Here is a 20,581-nt window from a genome sequence, read left to right on the forward strand (position 1 = left end):
GAAGACCTTATAGCGACCTTCCAGTACCTGAAGGAGCTGTGAGAAAGCTGGGGAGGGACTGTTTACAGAGGCTTCAAGTGATAGGACGAGGGGCGATGGGTATAAACTAGAAAGGGGAAGATTTAGAGTAGGTATAAGGAATTCCTTCACGATGCGGGCGGTGAGGCCCTGGCCCAGGTTGCCCAGGGAAGCTGTGGCTGCCCCATCCCTGTCGGTGCTCGGGGCCGGGCTCGCGGGGCCCGGGGCAGCCCGGGCTGCTTTGGGGGCTGGAGCCGGCGGGGCCCTGGGGCCCCCGGGCTCTGGGACAGCCCCGCCCCCCGCGCGCCCGACCCGGAAGCGGAAGCGGCGCGGGCGGGGGCGGGGCCGGGTCTGAATGAAGGCGCCGCGGTCCCGGGGCCGCTGAGCGCCCGGCCCGCTCGCCCTTCTCTCCCCTTCCCGGCCCTTCTCCCCTCCGCGCCCCGCCATGTCCTACAACAAGATCCCGCCGCGCTGGCTCCACTGCCCCCGGAGAGGGCAGCCCGTGGCAGGTGAGCGCCCGGCCTCCCCCGGGGCCCGCCCGTGGAGCTCCGGGTTTCCCTGGCGCCCGGCCGGCTTTGCCCTCGCTCTGCCGGCCCCTCCGCACCCTCCGGCCCGCCAGCAGCGCCTTCAGCTCGGGGCCGAAACGTCGTAGAATCGCTAGGTTGGAAAAGGTCTTTGGTAGCAGCAACCTCCCTTTCCGCTACTAAATCTCTACAAAAAGTTTTCCCGTCCGTCCCGCCCGAGGTGCCCTCCTGGAGCGTTTCTCGGCCCCGACCAGTCCTCTGTGCCGCCTCCTCCTCCCTCGGTTTTGTTCCTGAAGGCTCTGATGCCGATCGGCGTTGATCTGTCGCTGGGCAGACCGGCAGCGACCTCTCAGTCCCCCGCGTGTTCCTAAGCTGTTTAGCTGGAGAATGAGCTTAGGCGCCGTGCTGTAAAGTTTTTGCGTGTGTGTTTCAGGTTTTGTCAGTGGTCGCTGTCATCTTGGACGTTCTCACCCGTGACACGCTGCCTGTCTCGATCGTAGCCGCGTGTCCGGTCTTGCTGGCACCTGGTTGCAGTGAATTAGGGATCATGTAAACGTGCTTTCTTTTAGTTGTGATTTAACTGCTGTACTAACTTCAGATCAATGTTTCCTCTGCTGTCTAGTATGAGACAGAGTAACCAATCTTCGCTCTCGATGATCCTGTCGGTCTTTTCCAACCTAGTGATTCTGTGTGCAGTTACAAATCCCGTTTTTCATAATACTTTCTAGTTATAGAATCCCTTGATCGGAAAAGACCCTTGAGATCATCAAGCCCAACTGTACCTGTCCACTGCTAAATCTCTAAGCATCGGTCCTTTCATCATCCTAGTTGTGATAATTTAAAAGTATTTTATAGAAACACAGCATTTGTTACTCAGCATGCTATTCTAGATGGCACTGTGCCATATATTTCTTAATAGTGATAATTCCTGTATTTTCTGTCCCACGTTTCTGCATCATCTTATGCTTTTTTGGTAGCAGTTGGTTGTGGAACCGAAGACATCAATGACTATTTCCAGGCTTATTTAGAACCTTGTGAGACATCTCAGTAGGCTTAATCTTATCAATACGCATTACTTGGCATTGATTAGCATTTAATTTAAGTTGTTCATTTTATCAGCCACTGGTTTCTCTCATGTTCCTCATATTTCTCTTGAGTTTGACTCAATAACAGCCTTATCGTATTGCTTATCTCCATTATCTCTTTTTCCCGATCGCTGACAAATGCGTTGCTTTCTATCCAGTAAGAGATTTCGCAGCCAAAGTTGTTAGGCTTTTGACCATGACAAAAATGGACTGATAACTTTTTATTCTTTGTTTTTCTTCTCAGCAAGTTCGTGATCTCTAGAAGTTGTTGGTTTTGCTTGTTTGTCTGTCTTTTAAGCCGTGGCTTCTCAGAAAGAGTAACCTAGAGTAAGCAAGAATGCAGTTTATCAGCATGTCATCTGCTGTGCCATCACTGCTTGTGTGTTTGTTTATTCAGTAACTGCAAGGTAATTCTTTTCCATTCAGTGTGATTGTGCACAAGAAGTTACTGCACAAAAATAAAGGAAAGGGCTTTGTCAGTTTCTTTGGCTGCTTTATTGTAATGCATTCATGTATTAGTTTACCTGATTCTTAGTTGGTTTTTTTTTTTTAGTGCATACAACTTACTAAAAGTCATAGTGCAACATTGGTCTTCTCTCCTTTATTTTTGTTATTTTATGTTCAAAGACATCTGACAGTTTTATTGAGACGTATTTTAGAGTTTATTGATATTGGTACCATCTTCCAGATGTGTTATAGTCTGTTTTAATTAGCTTTCCTATCAAATTTCTAGGCATACATGTGTGACTTTTTTCCCATCTAATAGTGTAATGGCAATAGTGTTGCTGAGCAAAGTTTCTGTGGACCAGTTTTTATCAAGTTTGGTCTTGACCCTCTTGTGGTATCTGTAATTTCTAGGTGACCTCAAACACAAGTCCTGATAAGGCCTAGAGCTTTTCTCTTTGTGAGACTGGATTTGTTCAGGTTAACAAGGCCCTTCATCGTGAAAGAGATGAATTAATCTACATCTCCCATTATTTTCTAGTTTATTTCTTTAAATATTAGTGTTTTGTTACCACTTTCTGCTTTTATGGTACAGCAATTCTTCAGAACGGAGCACTTAAGTATTTATTGCAATGTGGTAGCACCTCAGCGATGTACTTGATGAAAAGAGCTTTCTCTGAACTCTTAGATCTGAAGCAGTTGGGTTGGTTTGGCCTTGTTGCCTTGGCATCATCATCTCTGCAGGTACCTACTTTTTACAGCCACTGAAAACCCAGTCTGTTTTGGAGAATGCTAGCAAGATAATGAAGAAGAGACTTGAGAAGTGTCTCAGCAGTGTCTTTGTTTCCTTCTAATGATTCATGTTAGTTAATCTTGTTCTAGACATACACGCAGCATGCACAATGGTGAGATGTTATTAAAAGCATCCATGTTGCATGCGGATGAGACAATACCTTAAGTAGAAGAGTAACGCCTCTGGTTTAGCAAGTTGCTGAGCCATGTGTGATGTAGTTGGGGAGAATAATCTGGTGGTGGGTTTTCATTGTCATCATTTTACGCTCTTTCCTAGGCATCTGTTATTAACCTCTTTTGGTGATGAGATACGAAGTGAAGTGAGTGCTTTGACCCAGCACAGTTTTTCTTGAAACAGAAGACTTATTTCTTGGAGCATTGTTTGTTTGTTGTTTCTTTTTTTTGTTTTTTTAGTCACATTTTGCTATTACATTTTATTCAAATTTCTCTTTCTTTGGTCACTGCACAGTCTCCCTTGCTAATCAATGCCCATTCTGGCCCTAAATGTACCATAGTCATAAACAATTAGTGGCTGTCATCATGTATTGAGTCGATAGTTTTATGTCACAGTAAACTGGACTAAATTAAAGGTAGCTTTTCCACTGGTGTGCTCTAGGATTAAAGTTTTAAGAAGAGATAAAGATGTATCAAAATTCGGATTCTTATGTTGTTCACTTCGTTTCTTCTCAGATTTATCCACTTGATGTTTATGCTTTGACATACTGGACTCCTATTTTTAGTATTTTTACCTATTTTTGAACCTAAAGAAACACCATCTGTTACACAGGTAACTAATTTGGAAAATGGTTTTTAATATCCACTTTCCAAAACTGTTTGACAAATTCGGACTTAATTGTGGCAGCAGGTAATCAATCATCAATTTTGAAGTTAATTTGAAAATTTCATTGAGGAGTTACAATTATAATAATTTAGTTTAGATAAACTAATGAGTTGGGGTGCTTCAATATCCATGTAAAATATCACCCTGTTACCATCAGATCATCTAGTTCAACATAAAAAATTGGTTATTTAATATTCAAATGCTTATGCATGGCAGCTTGAGTTGCAGTCATATTTTACTACAATACTTCTTTAGTATAAAATGTAAGATAGAACTGTAGCGAAGTTTATAGCTACTGCCTCATTTATGCTTGTCCATATCCCTCAGAAAGGTTGGAAACCTTTCTTAGATTTAAAGCTTAAATTTTCTGTAGCTTAGTGATACTTGCCTGGAAAGGGTTTATATGGACACTGTGAGGGAGGATTTTCAAGCTTCTGTACAAAGATCAGATAGCAAATGTGCTAGGTAGGGAAATCTGGTTTTCTGTTCCAAGAAGAACACAATACGAGATTGATTTCAAGATCTTTTAATACGTTTATTACAGCCACAGTTTAGAACTCAACAAGAACGTAAATGAAGAAGACACAGCTTACTGCATAGGGGTAACATGAAATTATATTGCAGACAAGTGTAATTGATTTTAAAAAACAACAAACAAGCAAAATAAACCCCAGAGGCATTATTTTCATAATCTGGTTACAAAATTCCCCTAAATTGGAACCAAATCAGAATTCACTGCTCTCTTCTAACCTTGGCAGACAGCTTGTTTGCATCCATGCAAGTTCTCTTTCTCAGTGATACCACCAAACTGCAATTTGTAGAAATCGGGTACCTAAATACTTCCAGAGATCTGGGGTTTAGTACTTTACCAGTGTATCGTATGTGGGCTCTATTAAAATATTTGTTACTTTCACAGCTGTGTAAAATTGTTAAAATGCTGCAGGGAATGCTGGCTGGACTACTTTGCCTGACTTGTCCTGGTGAACAGGAATGTGTTATAGTTACTCAGAAAGAAAGGGTGAATTCAAGCACTAAATCAAGATCCAGTACTGAGGTGAGATTGAACGTGTTTATTCATTGTTCTAGGAGGTGGAGAACAGGAGAGTCTTTACCACAATTGTACAGTCGCTAATCAGATAGTTCAGGAACCAGCCCTAACCTCCAGGCACTGTTTTCCAACTCTTCTCTTTTACCAGTGTGTTGTAAATGGTGGTAGTTTCCTTATGTGTCCATTGATTCTTTGGTCATTGCATTCTTAATCGGATGCCTTGTCTACAAAATTTAGGTTCATTCTTCATGATTTATAATGGGTGAGTGGATGTGTTGGGATAGGAGTGGCAAGCAGGAAAGTTAAGATGCTTTCAAGCATGCTTAGTGTTTTGCAAAACCAGCAGGGCCAGGGAGGTTATTCTCCCTCTGTACTCGGCACTGGTGAGACCGCTCCTCGAATCCTGTGTTCAGTTCTGGGCCCCTCACCACAAGAAGGATGTTGAGGCTCTGGAGCGAGTCCAGAGAAGAGCAACGAAGCTGGTGAAGGGGCTGGAGAACAGGCCTTATGAGGAACGGCTGAGAGAGCTGGGGGTGTTTAGCCTGGAGAAGAGGAGGCTGAGGGGAGACCTCATTGCTCTCTACAACTACCTGAAAGGAGGTTGTGGAGAGGAGGGTGCTGGCCTCTTTTCCCAAGTGACAGGGGACAGGGAAAGAGGGAATGGCCTCAAGCTCCACCAGGGGACATTTAGGCTGGACATTAGGAAAAAATTTTTCACAGAAAGGGTCATTGGGCACTGGCAGAGGCTGCCCAGGGAGGTGGTTGATTCACCTTCCCTGGAGGTGTTTAAGGCACGGGTGGACGAGGTGCTAAGGGGCATTGTTTTAGTGTTTGATAGGAATGGTTGGACTCGATGATCCGGTGGGTCATTTCCAACCTGGTTATTCTATGATTCTAAAACTTATGGCAATGATAGATTCTTGCATTAAGATCATCCAAAATTAGGATGTACTGATAGTACAGAGGAAGATTACAAGTTTTTGTGGGAGGATTAATAGTGTGTGAGAGAGGCTGAATGGTAGTGTTGAAGGTGACAGAACACAGGCAAGAAAATTCAAGTGCATAGATGAAAAAATGAGAAAATTGAGTGAGGTAGCCGTAAGCAGCAAGGAGGAGCATGTATGTAACTGGTGGAACAAAAAGAGAGAAGTAGAGTGAACTTAGAAGTTTTTCTACGACTCAAATAAATTGAAGATAAAGTGGCTATAAGTTTATTAGCATTCAGTGTGTATGTTGACTGTATGACTGAGCAACTTTCCTTTTAGCTGTAATGATTGGGATGGTCTCTGGCAAGTAGTGAGGGTATTTCTCATGCTGCTGCTTAACTTCAGACCTGAGCTAACAAGTTGTATAAAGCTTCCCGCTTTCTATAACTGTATTCTGTGATTTATAATGTCTCTTCCCCGAAAGCTAAATACTCATTTAAGACTGTATAAGATGTTTTAATAGAATTTAAGGCTACGGAAAACTCTGTAAACTAAATATATGAACTGTATGAATAAATTGTATAGTGAAACCTCTCTACAGCATTCATTTAGTGAAAATAGTATGCATTTTTCTGTTTCTTTGAGGATTAGTGAGTTTCTCTCTCAAAATTTGATTCCTGGCTGCCTTCCGTGGGCATTTTAGTGTCTTTTCATTCCATGTGGTTTTGTTTTGCTGAAAACAACAGGATTTTTTTTTTTTTCATTTACTGCAAGGAAATGCTCTGTCTTGATGAGAAAGCAGTATTTTCATGAGTAATTTAGAAGATTTTTTTTTTAGGATGTGTGCTGGGTGTCCCGATTCACTTGAGGATCTGAAATGGAATGTTAAATACTCCATAAAGACTAGTGAATGGTGGCTGTTAGTCTGCATTACACAGCTGAGCAGCTGCATGAGATGGTTTAAGCGATAGTATAGAAAGGTGTAATGTTTTTCCTTATTTCAAAATACTGTGTGGGTACTTGTGTTTTTAAATAGGAAAAGCTGAAAGTTACTGAGGTTAAAAAAAAAATTATATGTAGAATGAACTGCTGTTAGAAGCACTTTAGAAATATAATTCAACAAACATCAGGATCTAGCAGTGCTTTTTTTTTCCTGGAAGATTTATGTCTGCCGCTCCAATTTGGAGTTCCTTCATTAGAAATCTGCTTCTTCTCCTCTTCTGTGCCATACAATTGTGGCTGCATTTTCTTTGGTTTTAGAAGGGCTGTCTTTCTAACAGCATGGAACCAGTTTTATTTACAAAAAAAAAAAAAAAACAAAAGAAAGACAAAGGAGAGGAAGGAAAGTTCTGGGGCAATACATTTTTTTGTGTTTTCTAGGGGAAGGATTTATTTGATCAGTCTTGTGATATAATCCATTTAAATATTTTCATTAATACTTAGAAATGCTAAGGTTCTCATAGTTTTACTCTCTCCCTGTATCATGAACTGTAGTGTGACTGGGCAGCTATGCCAGGTCTGTTACTGTCAGTTTGAATGCATTTTCTGCAACTCGCAGCAGTGCAGGGTCCCAGGTCAGACAGAGACCTGGGCTCAAAGTTCTGGTTTGTTTGGAAGTGCAGGAAGAGCTGTTGGGTCAGTACTTTCAGCTCCAATACTGTTCCTGCTGTGCTGGGGGAGAGGTGTGCCCTTAGCTTGCTGGGTGTCAGTAGGAAAGAGCTAGAGATCTCTAATAATCTTATTTCAGATGTTTTGTGGTGGGTATGATAGATGAAAATGAAAACCAATTAAAAAAAAAATTGGGTTTCTAGCGAGTGATGGATGTAGTCCAGTTGGTAGTAATTCCAGTCAAGTTTGTATTGCGGTTCTGTAACTTCCCTGGTGTCTGAAGGACACGCAGGTGTTGTATTTTGGAGGGGCATTTGAACACTGCTGTGGAATTCTTCCAACAAACCTTAAGAAGCATGTTAGAAAGCTCTGTAGTTCATAACTGTTCTGGACCAAATGTATTTTTTTTTACCGTGTTTTCTTTTTGCAGGTAGTTAAAGTTAGTATTTACATGATCAGTAACAAACTGTCTTTTTAAAATGCCGTTTTCATGCCTTTAACCATACTGAGTTTGTTTTCTCTGTTTTCTCCTTTTATATTCTCTATTTTCTCACACTAAAAGCTAGCTAAAAATGTTGCATCGTTTTGTTTTAGATGATCTGACTTCTGTTTCCTTTAAACTTCTAAACTTATTTGCGTATTTTGAGAACTTATTACTAAAAAATATTCCAGTTCAGCTGTTATTGATTCTTTCCCCATGATTATTTTTAATTGAAGGTGAACCTCTTAATCTGCTCAAGATGTTACTTTGAAATTGCTTAGTTCTAAGTTTACCTATACATGAGTATACGTAAAATACTGCAAAATTTGATTATCTTTCATAGGGAAGTTTTTACCTTTGAAGACAATGTTAGGACCGAGATACGATGAACAAGTTGCTGAAGAAAATCGTTTTCACCCGAGTATGTTATCCAACTACTTAAAGAGTCTGAAGGTAAAGTTAAATTTTCTGTTAATTGAAATACTCCTTTAATTATTAATGTTTATTCAAATGTTGCTTTTCAGATCTGAGAAGAAAGCGGTTGATGGCTTCCTTTGGGACATCTGTACAGAAAATTTATTTTGTTCTTTTGCATTTTCAGGTTTTTCTGCAACTCCTAGATTTCCAACAGTACTTTCTTATAGGCAAGAATTGTGCAAAATCCTCTAGCTCATTCACTGTGTTAGAGGCAAGAATGTCACTTCTCTGTTATGACTGTTGCATCTTGCAAAGGTGTCATTGCTGAAATTCAGATGCTCCAAGTTTGTAGTTTTACAAATGACTTGTGTATGGACATGTGAGGTTGCAATTGGAAAGTGAAAGGAGAATTTCATAGAACTCTTCTGGAATTTCGGTGCATATTTTTCTTCTTTTGATGCCTAGAATGCTTTATGGGATCTAGCTGGCTATATCCAAATATGGAAGAAATCAGTTTATGGGTTTTATGCAGCAACTTCTCATGAAAAAAAACAAAGCACGTAGACAGAAAAAAATTATAGGAGCATGGATTAAGACCCAGGGAAGTAGATGGATGCCTTTATTGTTGAGTATTGTGCCTCTGCCTTATTTCTTCATTCTCTGTTTAGCCCATTTCTGTCAGTCTACTTCAGCTTGCCTGTCTCTGCATTGCAGGACAATTTTGGCAGTAAAGATGGCAAAGAGGACCTTTCCAGCCTTTCATGTGGTGTAGAGGTCTGTGAAGTGGTGTGCACAGTGAGTGCATCTGGAGGTGTGGGAATAAGGTTTTAAACCTCTCGGGCAAAGGAAGGTCTACAACCCAGTTCTTTTAACCTATTTATTAAACTGCTGTATAGAAGGTTGGCACTTTTTTTTTTGATAATGTTTTACAAAACTAATCACACTAGTGAACATTTTTTTCAGTCTTTTTGGTTTTGACTTTGACTGGCTTTAATGGTGCATATCTAGAAATTTTCTAGAAGTGTTTTGTTTCTCTGTTTTTTTTTTTTCTATTGATCTAGGTTAAATTAATTCTGAACTTGTTTAGTGGTATCACAGCTTAAACTTCGGAAGAATCAGATGACTAAAATCATAGAATCATCGAATAGTTTGGGTTGGAAGGGACCTTAAAGGTCATCTCGTTCCCACCCCTCCTGTGACGGGCAGGGATATGTTCCATTCGATCAGGCTGAGATATGGGAAGAAATGGGAATCTTCATTTTATGCACCATATTTAGGCTTAGGTACGAAATAGATGGTGAGCTACTTTGTGTAGCAGCGATAAAAGAACCTGTGGGCTAATATGTAGTGCTTTATCAGTGAGGCAGATGTGCCTGCGCTCAGGTACTTGAACTGCTAGGATTTTTCTTGTTTGAGCTCTTGGATCTATGCTTCTAAATGCTATTTGAGTCCCTCTTTTATGCATTATGTTGGTTTTGACTCTAAATGGCTTTAATGGGGCATATCTAGAATTTTTCCAAAACCCATTTTATTTATGGTTTAAAGTAATTTAAAATTCTGCATATATTCTGAAGTTACAAAGAACTTCAGAGACTTGCTTGGAATTTCTGACTATTTTCTTGCTAGTGATTTGTCACTAAAAAGAAATCATGGTGAGCCTTCATTGCCTTTGCAGTAGGCACGTTAATCAGTTGTGTTGTGATACTACAAGTTTGTAATGTCTTGAACAACATCAGATGATAAGAATCTGATAGTACAATTACTAACGTGGGGATCCCCACTTATATTTTGGTAATTTTGGTTAGCAAGCAGAACGTATAACTTCTCTGAAACTCCCTCTTCTTGTCAATTCTCTTATATTGTTTTGAACCCTGGTATTGTTGCTAAATCTTTGCTATTTGAAAACATATGTTTTCTTGTTTGCAAAGATATGCACCAGTTTACCGACAAACTGGCAATGAGATGAACTGCAGTTGTAAAGTGGATTTTCCCAAGGCAGAAGTAGCTAACTGTGCATGGTTCTCATTTCACTGCAGCATACTTCACTGCTAATACTTTGCAGAATGAATTGTTTCTGAAACCCGGTTATTACTTAAGTCCATATAATTTATCTCCCAAATAAGAGACTTCAGCAGAAACTTTTATATCTGGATTTTGGTTATAGTGAGATATTGTGATTCTTTTTTTTGTCACAGAGCTTGTTGCTGAAAAGCTGTATGTGGGGTAGCAACCCTGTTTTTCTTCTGATTAACAATATTGATGTAGTTTCTTAATGGTCTCATTAAAAAAAATGCAGGAGCAGTTGCCAACAGAGTGAAAAACTTTATTTTTTCATTTCTTTCTTGAATAGGTTGATTAGTACTGTTTATGCTTTATAAGAGGTAGTTTTGTTTGTGGTATGTAGAGCTAGTACATTAGTTAACTCAGAAGAATGTTAGGGCGCTGAATATGTCCAAGTTACAATAGATTCCTATTAGAAGAACTAGTTTTTAGTTTTCAGCTACACTTTTGTTTTCACAGATAAATTCAATCTCTGATTTAAATTTTCCTCAAATAAAAAATGCAAGGAAAAAAATCCTGGAACTGGAGAGAATTCAGTGTATTGTAGCATGCCGTCTCCTGCCTGGGGAGGATATTTTCGTGCTCCAGCATCTAATGGGAAACTTCTGTGGTCACTCAAGGGGATCCTAGCAAGCCCATTTAATTACACAGCAGCAGAAGAGTGCATGCATAAACCACTAATAGCTGGAGATAGCTGCATGTGAGAAAGTGAGCAGGAAGGCTTTTATAATGTAGGAGGACATGGAGATCCTGGCCAAAATAAGCATGAGCAGGATAGAGATGGTACAAAGTTTGTGGCATTATTGTGTGTAGAAGATGAGAATTTCAAACTATTGATGATTTTTTTCATTCTATCCAGTCATCTTTTACAATTGGAAGCAAGAAAATAACTGGTTTCAATTGTGTTGCAGAATGGTGTCTAAGACTAGTGTTGCAACAGTCCTTGTAAGAAATAAATGCATGTTTAAGTGAGAAGTTGCTCAACAATTTAAAATTATTCTTTTTTTTTCCAAAGCTGTGTTATTCATTGATGGCTGGGTATGGTGGACTGAAAGATGTGATTTATGAAAAAAATTGACCGAAAAACCATTTTTTTTCCAGTGGATACCCATCTCTTTTAGCTTAGATAGTCTTTAAAAAATCAGTTCCTATTGGGAACTTGCTAGGAGCAAACTTAGGAGAGCATGACTGGGGGACAGCTGTGACTGATGTGATGTCAGGGTTTCAGAGAAGAGCAAAGCACCTGAATGATAAGCATAATCTGTTCTGTAGGTGAGAATTGTGGTTGGTCAGGGCAAGTGTAGTATAACACAAGTTGATTCTTGTGGTACCAGTGTGGTTTTTAAATGGATTTTTGGAATATTGTAATTGTATACTTTGTTACATAATCCCTTTGCTTTTAAAAATTTTCTTTATCCATTTCTCTTGCTGCATACTCTATAAATTACGATGTGTTACTAACCTCATGGGCTGAGAGAGTAAATGCTTTCTGTACAACAAGCAAACCACTTTCAGTCCTTATGCTGTGTAAGCCATACGTGCTTTTGTAGCTTTGGCTAAATTATATCAGATGCCTGTTTGGTTTACTGCTCTGTGAAATGTGTGAGGAACGGTGCCACTTCACAAGATCTTTGCTTGCATTGACTGAAATTACTCGTAGTAATTGCAGAAGAATAGCTGGCCAGAAGTCCCGGAGTTTGGTAGTCCAGAATTCCCTGTCTAGCAGCCACTTTGCTGTCTTTCATTCTCCTTTTAAAATTAAATGCAACAGCTCGGTGACACTTTGGGTCTGAAGTACGATGTGGTGTTCCCCTGGCTCATGCACGTCAGTGAGGAAACTGAAATCTGTAAATGAGCATGTTCAAAAGAGTAATCTCAAAGTTGAGGGAAAAGCATACAAGCGTGCTTAAAAGCTTTGACATAAAATTATTTTTTGGTCTTTTGTGCATCTTCTCAGTGGCAATTCTTCATTACACAAGGAATTTGGGGAAGTTTGGAGGCTTCTGGTGGGAGCATTTCAAGCTGCTGATATTTGAGAACATTGGAGCTGGGAGTTGGCTTTGGGTTTTCAGCTCTAAAATGGATTTCTCTCTCTCCTACTTTAGGATGGGAGGATGTGATTCTGCAAGTCACTTTAATTTCTTCTTGTAGTGCTCCTTTAAGAATCTAATGTATTAAACAATGTTTCATTTTAATCTGTCTTCATGCTTTTATTAAAGGTTGTTTTCCTTAGGATTCTTTTTCCCTTTTTCCAGACTACCAGATGATACAGCATTTTTTCCAAGAGGGCTTCACATTTTGGAATGTCTTCTTTCTCACTAGACTGGAACTGAATGCAAAAAACCTTTACTTTAAAATGATGCTTTCATTAAATCTTAATCTTACTTTGAAAGTAACTTTTTTTCCTCCATAGCTGAGGGCATCTTGGAAGTGTTACACCTAACCCCGTATTTACAGAAAAAAACAGGTTATCAAGCTGAGCTACATAGAAGTTGGGGAGGAGAGTCGTTAGGGTCTTCGTAGTCTAGAGCTCTCTGGTAAAAACACGCCTGATTGTCACATGAATATTTCTGCCAACTCTAACCAGATTACTGATAGGATACAGAACACAAAGGGAGATTCTTATGCTTTTTTTTTTTTTTGGAGCCCAGCATGTTTCTGGAAGATGCTCTGTGGGTGCCCTCCATGGAGCTATTGATTGTGTAGAATTGTAGAAAAATATCTGAGTGGTTTTCATACTGATCAGCTCATTCTAGATGTACTTATCTGTCCTAGCATGTTGTCCTGTCCAATCACCTAGAAGTACTGGTGTAGAAATATGTCATTCTCCTCTGAACAATTATTTTGGATGGGTTTATGCTAGTGTCATAGTGTTATGGACCTAAAATATGTAGCACCTGGAAATTTTCTGTGGTCTTAGTTGTGAATTTATGTGGTCTTTGAGGCAATTGCTAAATGTTGTTGAGTATGGAGGGAGATGAAAGTCGTAATTTAATTAATTGCCTATTGTAAATTAATCACTGGCTGTCAGTCTGTATGCTTAGCAGCTTGGTTGACACTAAATATTTGAAGTTTCAGATGATATAACATTGTTTTCAGGTTGAAGTGTCCCTAAGTATTATAGCTTGTATTTCTGCAAAACACAATAATAGAAGTAAAGCATTCTGAATGCAATATATAAACTTGAAGTAAACAAGGAGAAATTCAGAAGTTATTCGGATTTTATGCTACAAATGCTTAATGCTGCTGACATAACATTATGATGCTTTTTAATATCAGAAGCATTATGGAAGTGTAAAGGTATTATCTAAGTATTACAGAAGTGTATCATCAAAACTTTGAATGCCATGGATAACTACCTCTTTAGGTAATGGGAAATATGTCTTGGGGTCAACTGAGCAACATAGCTGTGTGAAACTGCTGTTTCTGAAATGTGTTCCATGGGATTTTATCTTTTCTGAATTGTCTGGTAGCAGTGTTCTAATTTGTAATTTAGGAGTGCAGTTGGAAGAATTATTGCTGTCTGTTGCCCTGATCAAAATCCTGTTTATGAGTATTTGCTGGAGTTTTAAATACATTGAATATGCAGTGTGCTTCTGTGTTTTTGCATGCCTAACATGCTTCAGCGTTAATGTAATTATAAGTGCACTGTTGATGTATCTTTATAAAAGACAAAGCTATGGAACAAGGATTTTGCTAAACTATCACTCTTAAAATGCCTTTTAAAAAGACACTTGGTTTCATGGTGAGGATCCTACTTGAAAGCATGACATTCAACATTTTGACCAGAAGCAACGACTTGCACTTCAAAGGCAGGAAAACAAGAATACTTTAGTACCCAGGTGTGTTAGCGAGCTACTGGGAGGTTGGTGGTTGGAAATCTTGTTTGAACCAAGAATCAGTAGTAAGAACTTTACTGATATTCTGTGTGTTGTATGCTGCTCAGTGGAATTTTTGCTTTCCATCTTGCTTTTTAAAAACAGTAACTTCCACAAAGGCTGCTTTAAAAGACATATTTTACAGCAATAAAAGCCAAACACTAAAAAAGTTAAGTTCATGCACAGGGAGACGTATTAGGGTAGAGTAGGCAAGGCAGCCTGAAGTCATAGGTGTCCTAACATCTAGGTGGTTGAGACTCCCACCTTAATTACTGACAATGTCTCTGAAGATTTCAGGTTGTTTCACGTTTTAGCTTTGAATAAAATGTTTCTAAGAATGTTAAGGATTATTTTGTTTTAAACTTGGAAATGTGTTCATTTGTTTCGCTTTCTAATTTAATGGATGGGTAAATTAAGATGAGTTATTTTTTCTGAGACTATTCTTGTATATGTCTTTGTAGTTAATTTTTCTGTGGCACTTCCACTGGGCCAGTGTTTTAGTAACTTAAAGCATAAGAGCACTTGATTCCACTTTTTGTGTTTTAACATGTTAAAATAATTCTTTATCAGATATTTTCCTGCTGTTAGCAGATTTTTCTTATTTAAAAGTGGTGTTAGGGATGAACTGAGGTTTATTATTTAGCTAGTGCCAATTCAGACACCAGCTTTCACAAAAAACACAGATGACTGTAAAATCAAATTTATATAGATTTTATGAACAAATGCAGTATTTAAGAATTTTTAAACTTGCAACTGTAGCCTGCTGTTGCTTTTAATATGGATGTTATTGGGCATCTAGTATTTATGTACTGATATATGAACCACATCTGTAAGTTAAACTTTTTACTCTTTGTTTGTTTGTTTGTTTTTAGGTTAAAATGGGTTTACTGATAGACTTGACCAACACTACTAGGTTCTATGATAGAAATGATATAGAGAAAGAGGGGATTAAATATATAAAGCTCCAGTGTAAAGGGTAAGTTGTCTGCGCTTTTTTAATATTTAGCTTTTAATTTGAAAAATCACACTGAAGTGATCAGTCTCTTTTTTTCTCTCTTCCCTTTCCCCTGGCTGTCTCCTAACCTTGTGTGTGCCTGTGTTTTTCAGGCATGGTGAGTGCCCTTCACCTGAGAATACAGAAACATTTATCCGTGTATGCGAACACTTTAGTGAAAAGAATCCCACGGAGCTTATAGGTATGTCTTCTTATATCCATCATTAGTTTTTACTGTTAATTTATTTCATACTTACTCGTAACTGCTGTCTCTTATTCTTAAAAGTCTAAGCAAAAGAATTTTCTCAGTACAGTCCTTATGCATATGTAGATTTGATTACTTTTACTCTAGAAACTACTGTGTTTCTGCATCCATTGGTTTGATTACAGCTGTTGACTTAATGCAGAAAAACCCCACAGGCTTAAGAACTGTCTACAAATGTATACATTGTGTTTCTTCTGCTCATACAAATAGAAGTTGTGTATTGTCTAAGTATTGTTTTGGCATTTGATGGTCTGGCTTGCTTGAGGTCCTATTTGATGACTGAATGATCAGAGATTCTTTAGCAAATGTCACAAAGCAATGCTTAATTGCTGGAAACTGTTAGGAGATATCAGGCTAAGTTTTTAATCCGTTTCATTTGTGTATTGCTTCATAGTGAATATTAGAATGTTCTTAGTGATATGATTTTTTCACTCGGACCAGAGTAAGTTCTGAGTTTAATTTGTGTGCCTTCTAGTTGGAATCATTATATTCTGTTTTCTGTTAAGCATATTAGTGTTCAACTTTATCTGCAAACTGCCAGAGACGAGAAATTGCAGCTGAGTTTCTAGAGTCAGAAGGGTGTGGTCCTCAGGTCTTTTTCTTGATAATTCTGCAACCTGGGTGTCTGTGTGACTTAGGAGTGCATGGAACAGTTGTTTGTGTAGGTGTCATTTAAAAGGGGTTGGTAAACTAAACTGGTATGTTTGTGCAGTTTAGGATTCATACAGAATCATAAATTGTATAATAGTTGAGGTTCTTGGTAGGAACCTGAGGAAATCATCTACTAAGCTGCTGTTCCTTAGAGCAAGGCCAGCTAAAGCAGCTTGCACAGGACTTTGCCTACTTGAGTTTTGACCACCTCCAAGCATGAGGACTCCACAACATCATGTGGCCTGTTCCAGTGTTTGCTCACCCTTATAATATAAAGGGTTTTATTTCTTACATTTAGACAGGATTTATTGTATTTCAGTTGGTACCCATTGCTTCTTGTCCAGTCACAAGACACTACTGAGAATCTTGGTTATTTTCAGTGCTAGAGAGATTTAATTGGGGCACACACTTTTTCTTTCAGATATTTTCTTATTTCTTTATTTCATATAGAATGCAATTTTAATTTGAGACCTGTGTTTTCTTCCCTAAACTGTAACACATGTATGTGATATGGAAAGTGAGAAACTGCTAAATGAGAACAAGTGGAATTTCAGAACTTGTTGGTAACTGATCCTACTCATTCTCATTTAGCTGTTTCTTCACTTGGTCCTACAACACAACAATACTTCAGAAGTTCAGATATTGTTATGGTCAGCAATTTGTATGGAACATGGATAGCATGGTGATGTCCTATAATTAGGAGACTCATTTAGCTGGTATTTCAACTTCTAAAATTCCAGTTCTAGTGTTGAGTCACTAACCTTTTGGCTTCTGTGAATTTTGGAACGTTCTTCCATTATCTAGATTGTTTCACCTCTATGGAAAAAAAGTCAGTTTGAAAGAGTGAAGAGGAATACAGTGTGTTGAATAAACTTTTAAATAACCTGTGATTTAGGCTTTTATAGTAAAAAAGAAATGTTGGGATTTTCTGTTTTCCTTCTGTGAGTCACTGAAAAGTCATTTCTGGTTCTGGACACTTGTTTCCTCTGACTGAGCATCACAGGGACTGGTGTGGAGGATGTTTTTTGTCAAAAGAGAAAGCAGTCTGCAGCAGTGATAGAACTGCACCCTGCATGATCATCCCCTTCCATGCTGTTGGTCTTATTGCTGAGATGTCTCTTATCTTTGTCATGTGTATAAAATTGTTTACTTAACCTTCTTGGTAGCAGGAACAGCTGTAGGACTTCTTAATACCAATTGTGTGCAATTTAATTTCCAATGTCAAGATTAGATATGAAAAGGGATGGAAATACGAATCATAAGTGAACAAAATTTTCTCTTCAGCTAGAACCGTATAGGATGGAAACTTTATTTTTGCTTCATGAAGGACTGGAGTATGGAGTATATTGCAGTGTATGTCTGCCAGCCTTAGGGAAACAAAATGCAAAAATTTTACTGAAGCAGAAACCAAAGAAGAAATGATTGCTGGGAACAAATTCTATAAAGGAAACTGAAACCAATTTCCTTTACAAGTTGCACAGGTTTTAGTACTATTAGATGGTTAGAATGGATGAATCCAAAACATTCTTGGTTTTTGCTTTGCTTTGTTAAGAAAGGAAGTTTGAGGAGTGGGCACAAACCCTCACTGTGATACAGTTGATAGATATTAGGAAGAAATTTTCTACTGTGGGTGTGGTGAGGCCCTGGCACAGGTTGCCCAGGGAAGCTGTGGCTGCCCCATCCCTGGAGGTGTTGGATGGGGCCTTGGGCAGCCTGGGCTGGTGGGAGGTGTCCCTCCCCATGGCAGGGGGGTTGGAACTGGGTGATCTTTAAGGTCCCTTCCAACCCTAACCATTCTGTGATTCTGTATTTCTGTTTACACATCTAAAGTTTCAGGTTTTTATCAGTATGCTCTATGTAGGAGCTTTTGGATCTGCAGTCAAAAAATATAAATTCTTGCAGTGTAGAGGAACATATAGAAAAAAGGTAGATACTCACATGTTGTCTGAATAAGCATCAAGCTAATTGTTGCTAAACTTACTTTACTGACTGTGGTAGAGAAGGAAATCAGTAAAAGCTTAAGTGATTTGCTTTGAGATCATAACTGAAAAATATGTTAATATTAATTGCTTTGCTGATCGTGGCAACTTTAATACGATGATATTTATAATATAAAGTGCAGAGCGAGGAAAAGGCAATGTCTTGTCGGAATCCTTTATGACGTTTTTGACAGCACAAAATTTCAGACTGGTTTGTTTATCGCTAGATGGTGCTGTTGCCTTGAGAGGAAAAAAAAGTTATAATGCATTTGAGTCCTTCCACTGGGGGATGAATTCAGTAAAATGGAAGACTTAATTCTTTTTTTCTTATATTGAATGATAAGTAATTCAAGGTGATTATACTGCTGTAAGCTTTTCTTTTTATAGTTCCCCCCCCCCAGAAAATTAATAACTCTGGTCTTAACATGGTAATAGCAAATTTGAAATAGAATTGTGATCTATTGAGACCCTTTTTCAAGTTTCAGGTAGGGTAACCTGGATATGATTTTTATGCCTGTTGGTGTGAAATGAATATAATGCTTGTGGAACCCACTAAAAGCACAATTATTGAATTTGATTGTATTTTCTTTTGATTAAGCATTTGAACAGTCATTAACAAATACTTTGAATCTTATTTGTTTTGACTGTGTTTCAGTTGTGTTACGTTGGTGCTCTTGAGCTGGGATAAACTGAAGTATCCTGTATCCTGTATCCTATATCTTGTTGCTAATAATTTGCAGGAAGAATATAATAAATTGCTTTTTAGGCTTACGTGCCTTACATGATCTTGGCTGCCTTGATAGGAAGGAAGTTAACTCTTCAGTGTTACTGATGAAGGCATAAGGATTCAAAAGCACGTTTGTGAAACTAAAGCATGCTTGCTGAAGCTTCTTCCAAATGATTATGCCCTTCTCTTGTCTTGTGTAGGTGTCCATTGCACACATGGTTTCAATAGAACTGGATTTCTCATCTGTGCCTTTCTGGTTGAGAAGTTGGACTGGAGGTAACTTTGAATGTTAATTTTTAGGGATTTGTGGAGAGTGACTAAAGGACTCTTCAGTGTATTTCACCTATTGTCCTGACAGCTATCCTAATGTACTCACTGTTTGTTATTTTAATTATTTACTAATTTTGAGCAAAGAACCTAAATTAACGTTATTCATATCATCCCTTGGTAGCTTAGCCTGTCTCAGTCAAATTTTGCAGGTCCAGTAGGTCAAAAGTCAGCTGTACCTGCTGTGTGTGGCCTTTTATTATGTTGTGAGCCTTTCCTGTGACACATCCCACACTTTGAGTAAAACCCTAGAGTTCAGAGATGCCAGAAAAGATTTTGTTTTCTTCCTTTATCTTTTCGTGTAGGCTGTTTTGGCTTCTTGACTTCTGAAGGCATTAGCTAGAGCAACAGTAGAGTGACATCCTTGCTCCTGAAGGGTTGTGGGGGGAAACAAACTCCTTGTTTCCAGCTTGTTGTTTGACTAAAGTCTACAGCGTGTTTCTGTACAGACCGATGTGTGTGTTTTGGTGATTTTAAACTGTTCTTTGTGAAGAGCAGTGATCTTTTTCAAACAGCGTTAGTGTACCGTGCTGGTGGTCATGACCTGCACATTTGGTAGTATTCACGAAACACTATTTACTTGCTGATGGGGTCCAGGGAAGGCATGTTTCTTAACAAAACCCTTAAGTGCTTTGATGATATTTCTTGTATAGTCTTTCAAGTGAAGAGACTTCTAGTCCTGTTGATGCATTTTTTTTTTTTTTTTTTAAATTATAACTGGACACGTATTTTATTTGGTGCTTAGCATGTGCATGCAAACTGTTTGCAAAGAACTAGGTCATTGTTGTCTGTTAGTACACTTGAAATAAAGACATTAGAGTAATGGAGACAGAACACCACTAGTGGGTGGCTGAACCTTGGCAGGATCTTTGCTGAGTATATGAAGGAGATACAGATTCAAGTATCTTTATAGTATGATTCTGGTTGTTCCTTTGAGCTAGCAAATTTGTATGCTTTTAATCTAACAATTTAAAAGTGGCATGCAGTGATTAGACTCAGAATTTGTCCTTTGTTCTGAAGAGGAAATGCACTTGTAACTGTTTAAAACTCCTGCTTATATGTGACCTCTCTTTATTTTCAAGCTTCTGTGGGAAGAGCCACAAAACTTAACAGCTCTTCCTTTTTTTTCTGCATTTGGTTAATTAATTGTATCAAGTTTCTTCATCTCTGTGAGATTATTTCAACAGAACACCCAGATACCACCTGGTAGGGAAGAATGTCCACAGCAAAAGAAGTAATTTTGGTAATGTGGTAGATAACGCTGAGCATTGTATCAAGATAAATCCAATTTGCTGCACCATTCTTTAAAACAAGGCACTGTTATTTGCTGATGAGGAAATAAGATTTTCCTGATGGAAAAATCCATTCATATTCATTCGTTAAGCATATGATAAAGGAGTACTGCTAATGTATTGTGAACACTGAGATGTATTTTATAGTTTATTTAGAGAAAGGCCACCCAGACTAAAAGCTCTCCAGCTAGCAATCGTAAACCTTACTTGATTTGCCTTTTTC

At 38.6% G+C, this 20,581-nt stretch overlaps 1 protein-coding gene across 2 annotated transcripts in view; it reads left to right on the forward strand.

The window, feature by feature from the left end:
* Positions 1-374: 374 nt before the first annotated feature.
* Positions 375-20,581, forward strand: part of RNGTT (RNA guanylyltransferase and 5'-phosphatase) — a 189,613-nt gene continuing 169,406 nt past the window's right edge. The window contains exons 1-5 of one of the 2 annotated variants that reach the window (XM_069851265.1): positions 375-527; positions 8,111-8,220; positions 14,996-15,099; positions 15,231-15,319; positions 18,940-19,015. In XM_069851265.1, coding sequence (XP_069707366.1) covers positions 464-527; positions 8,111-8,220; positions 14,996-15,099; positions 15,231-15,319; positions 18,940-19,015 — 443 coding nt within the window. In that variant the 5' untranslated portion in view covers positions 375-463. Of the gene's footprint in view, positions 528-2,015; positions 2,035-8,110; positions 8,221-14,995; positions 15,100-15,230; positions 15,320-18,939; positions 19,016-20,581 lie in introns of those variants that run through there. The other variant, XM_069851266.1, reaches the window with a different exon arrangement.

Source organism: Phaenicophaeus curvirostris, chromosome 2, assembly GCF_032191515.1.
Source record: "Phaenicophaeus curvirostris isolate KB17595 chromosome 2, BPBGC_Pcur_1.0, whole genome shotgun sequence".
Lineage (NCBI taxonomy): Eukaryota > Metazoa > Chordata > Aves > Cuculiformes > Cuculidae > Phaenicophaeus > Phaenicophaeus curvirostris.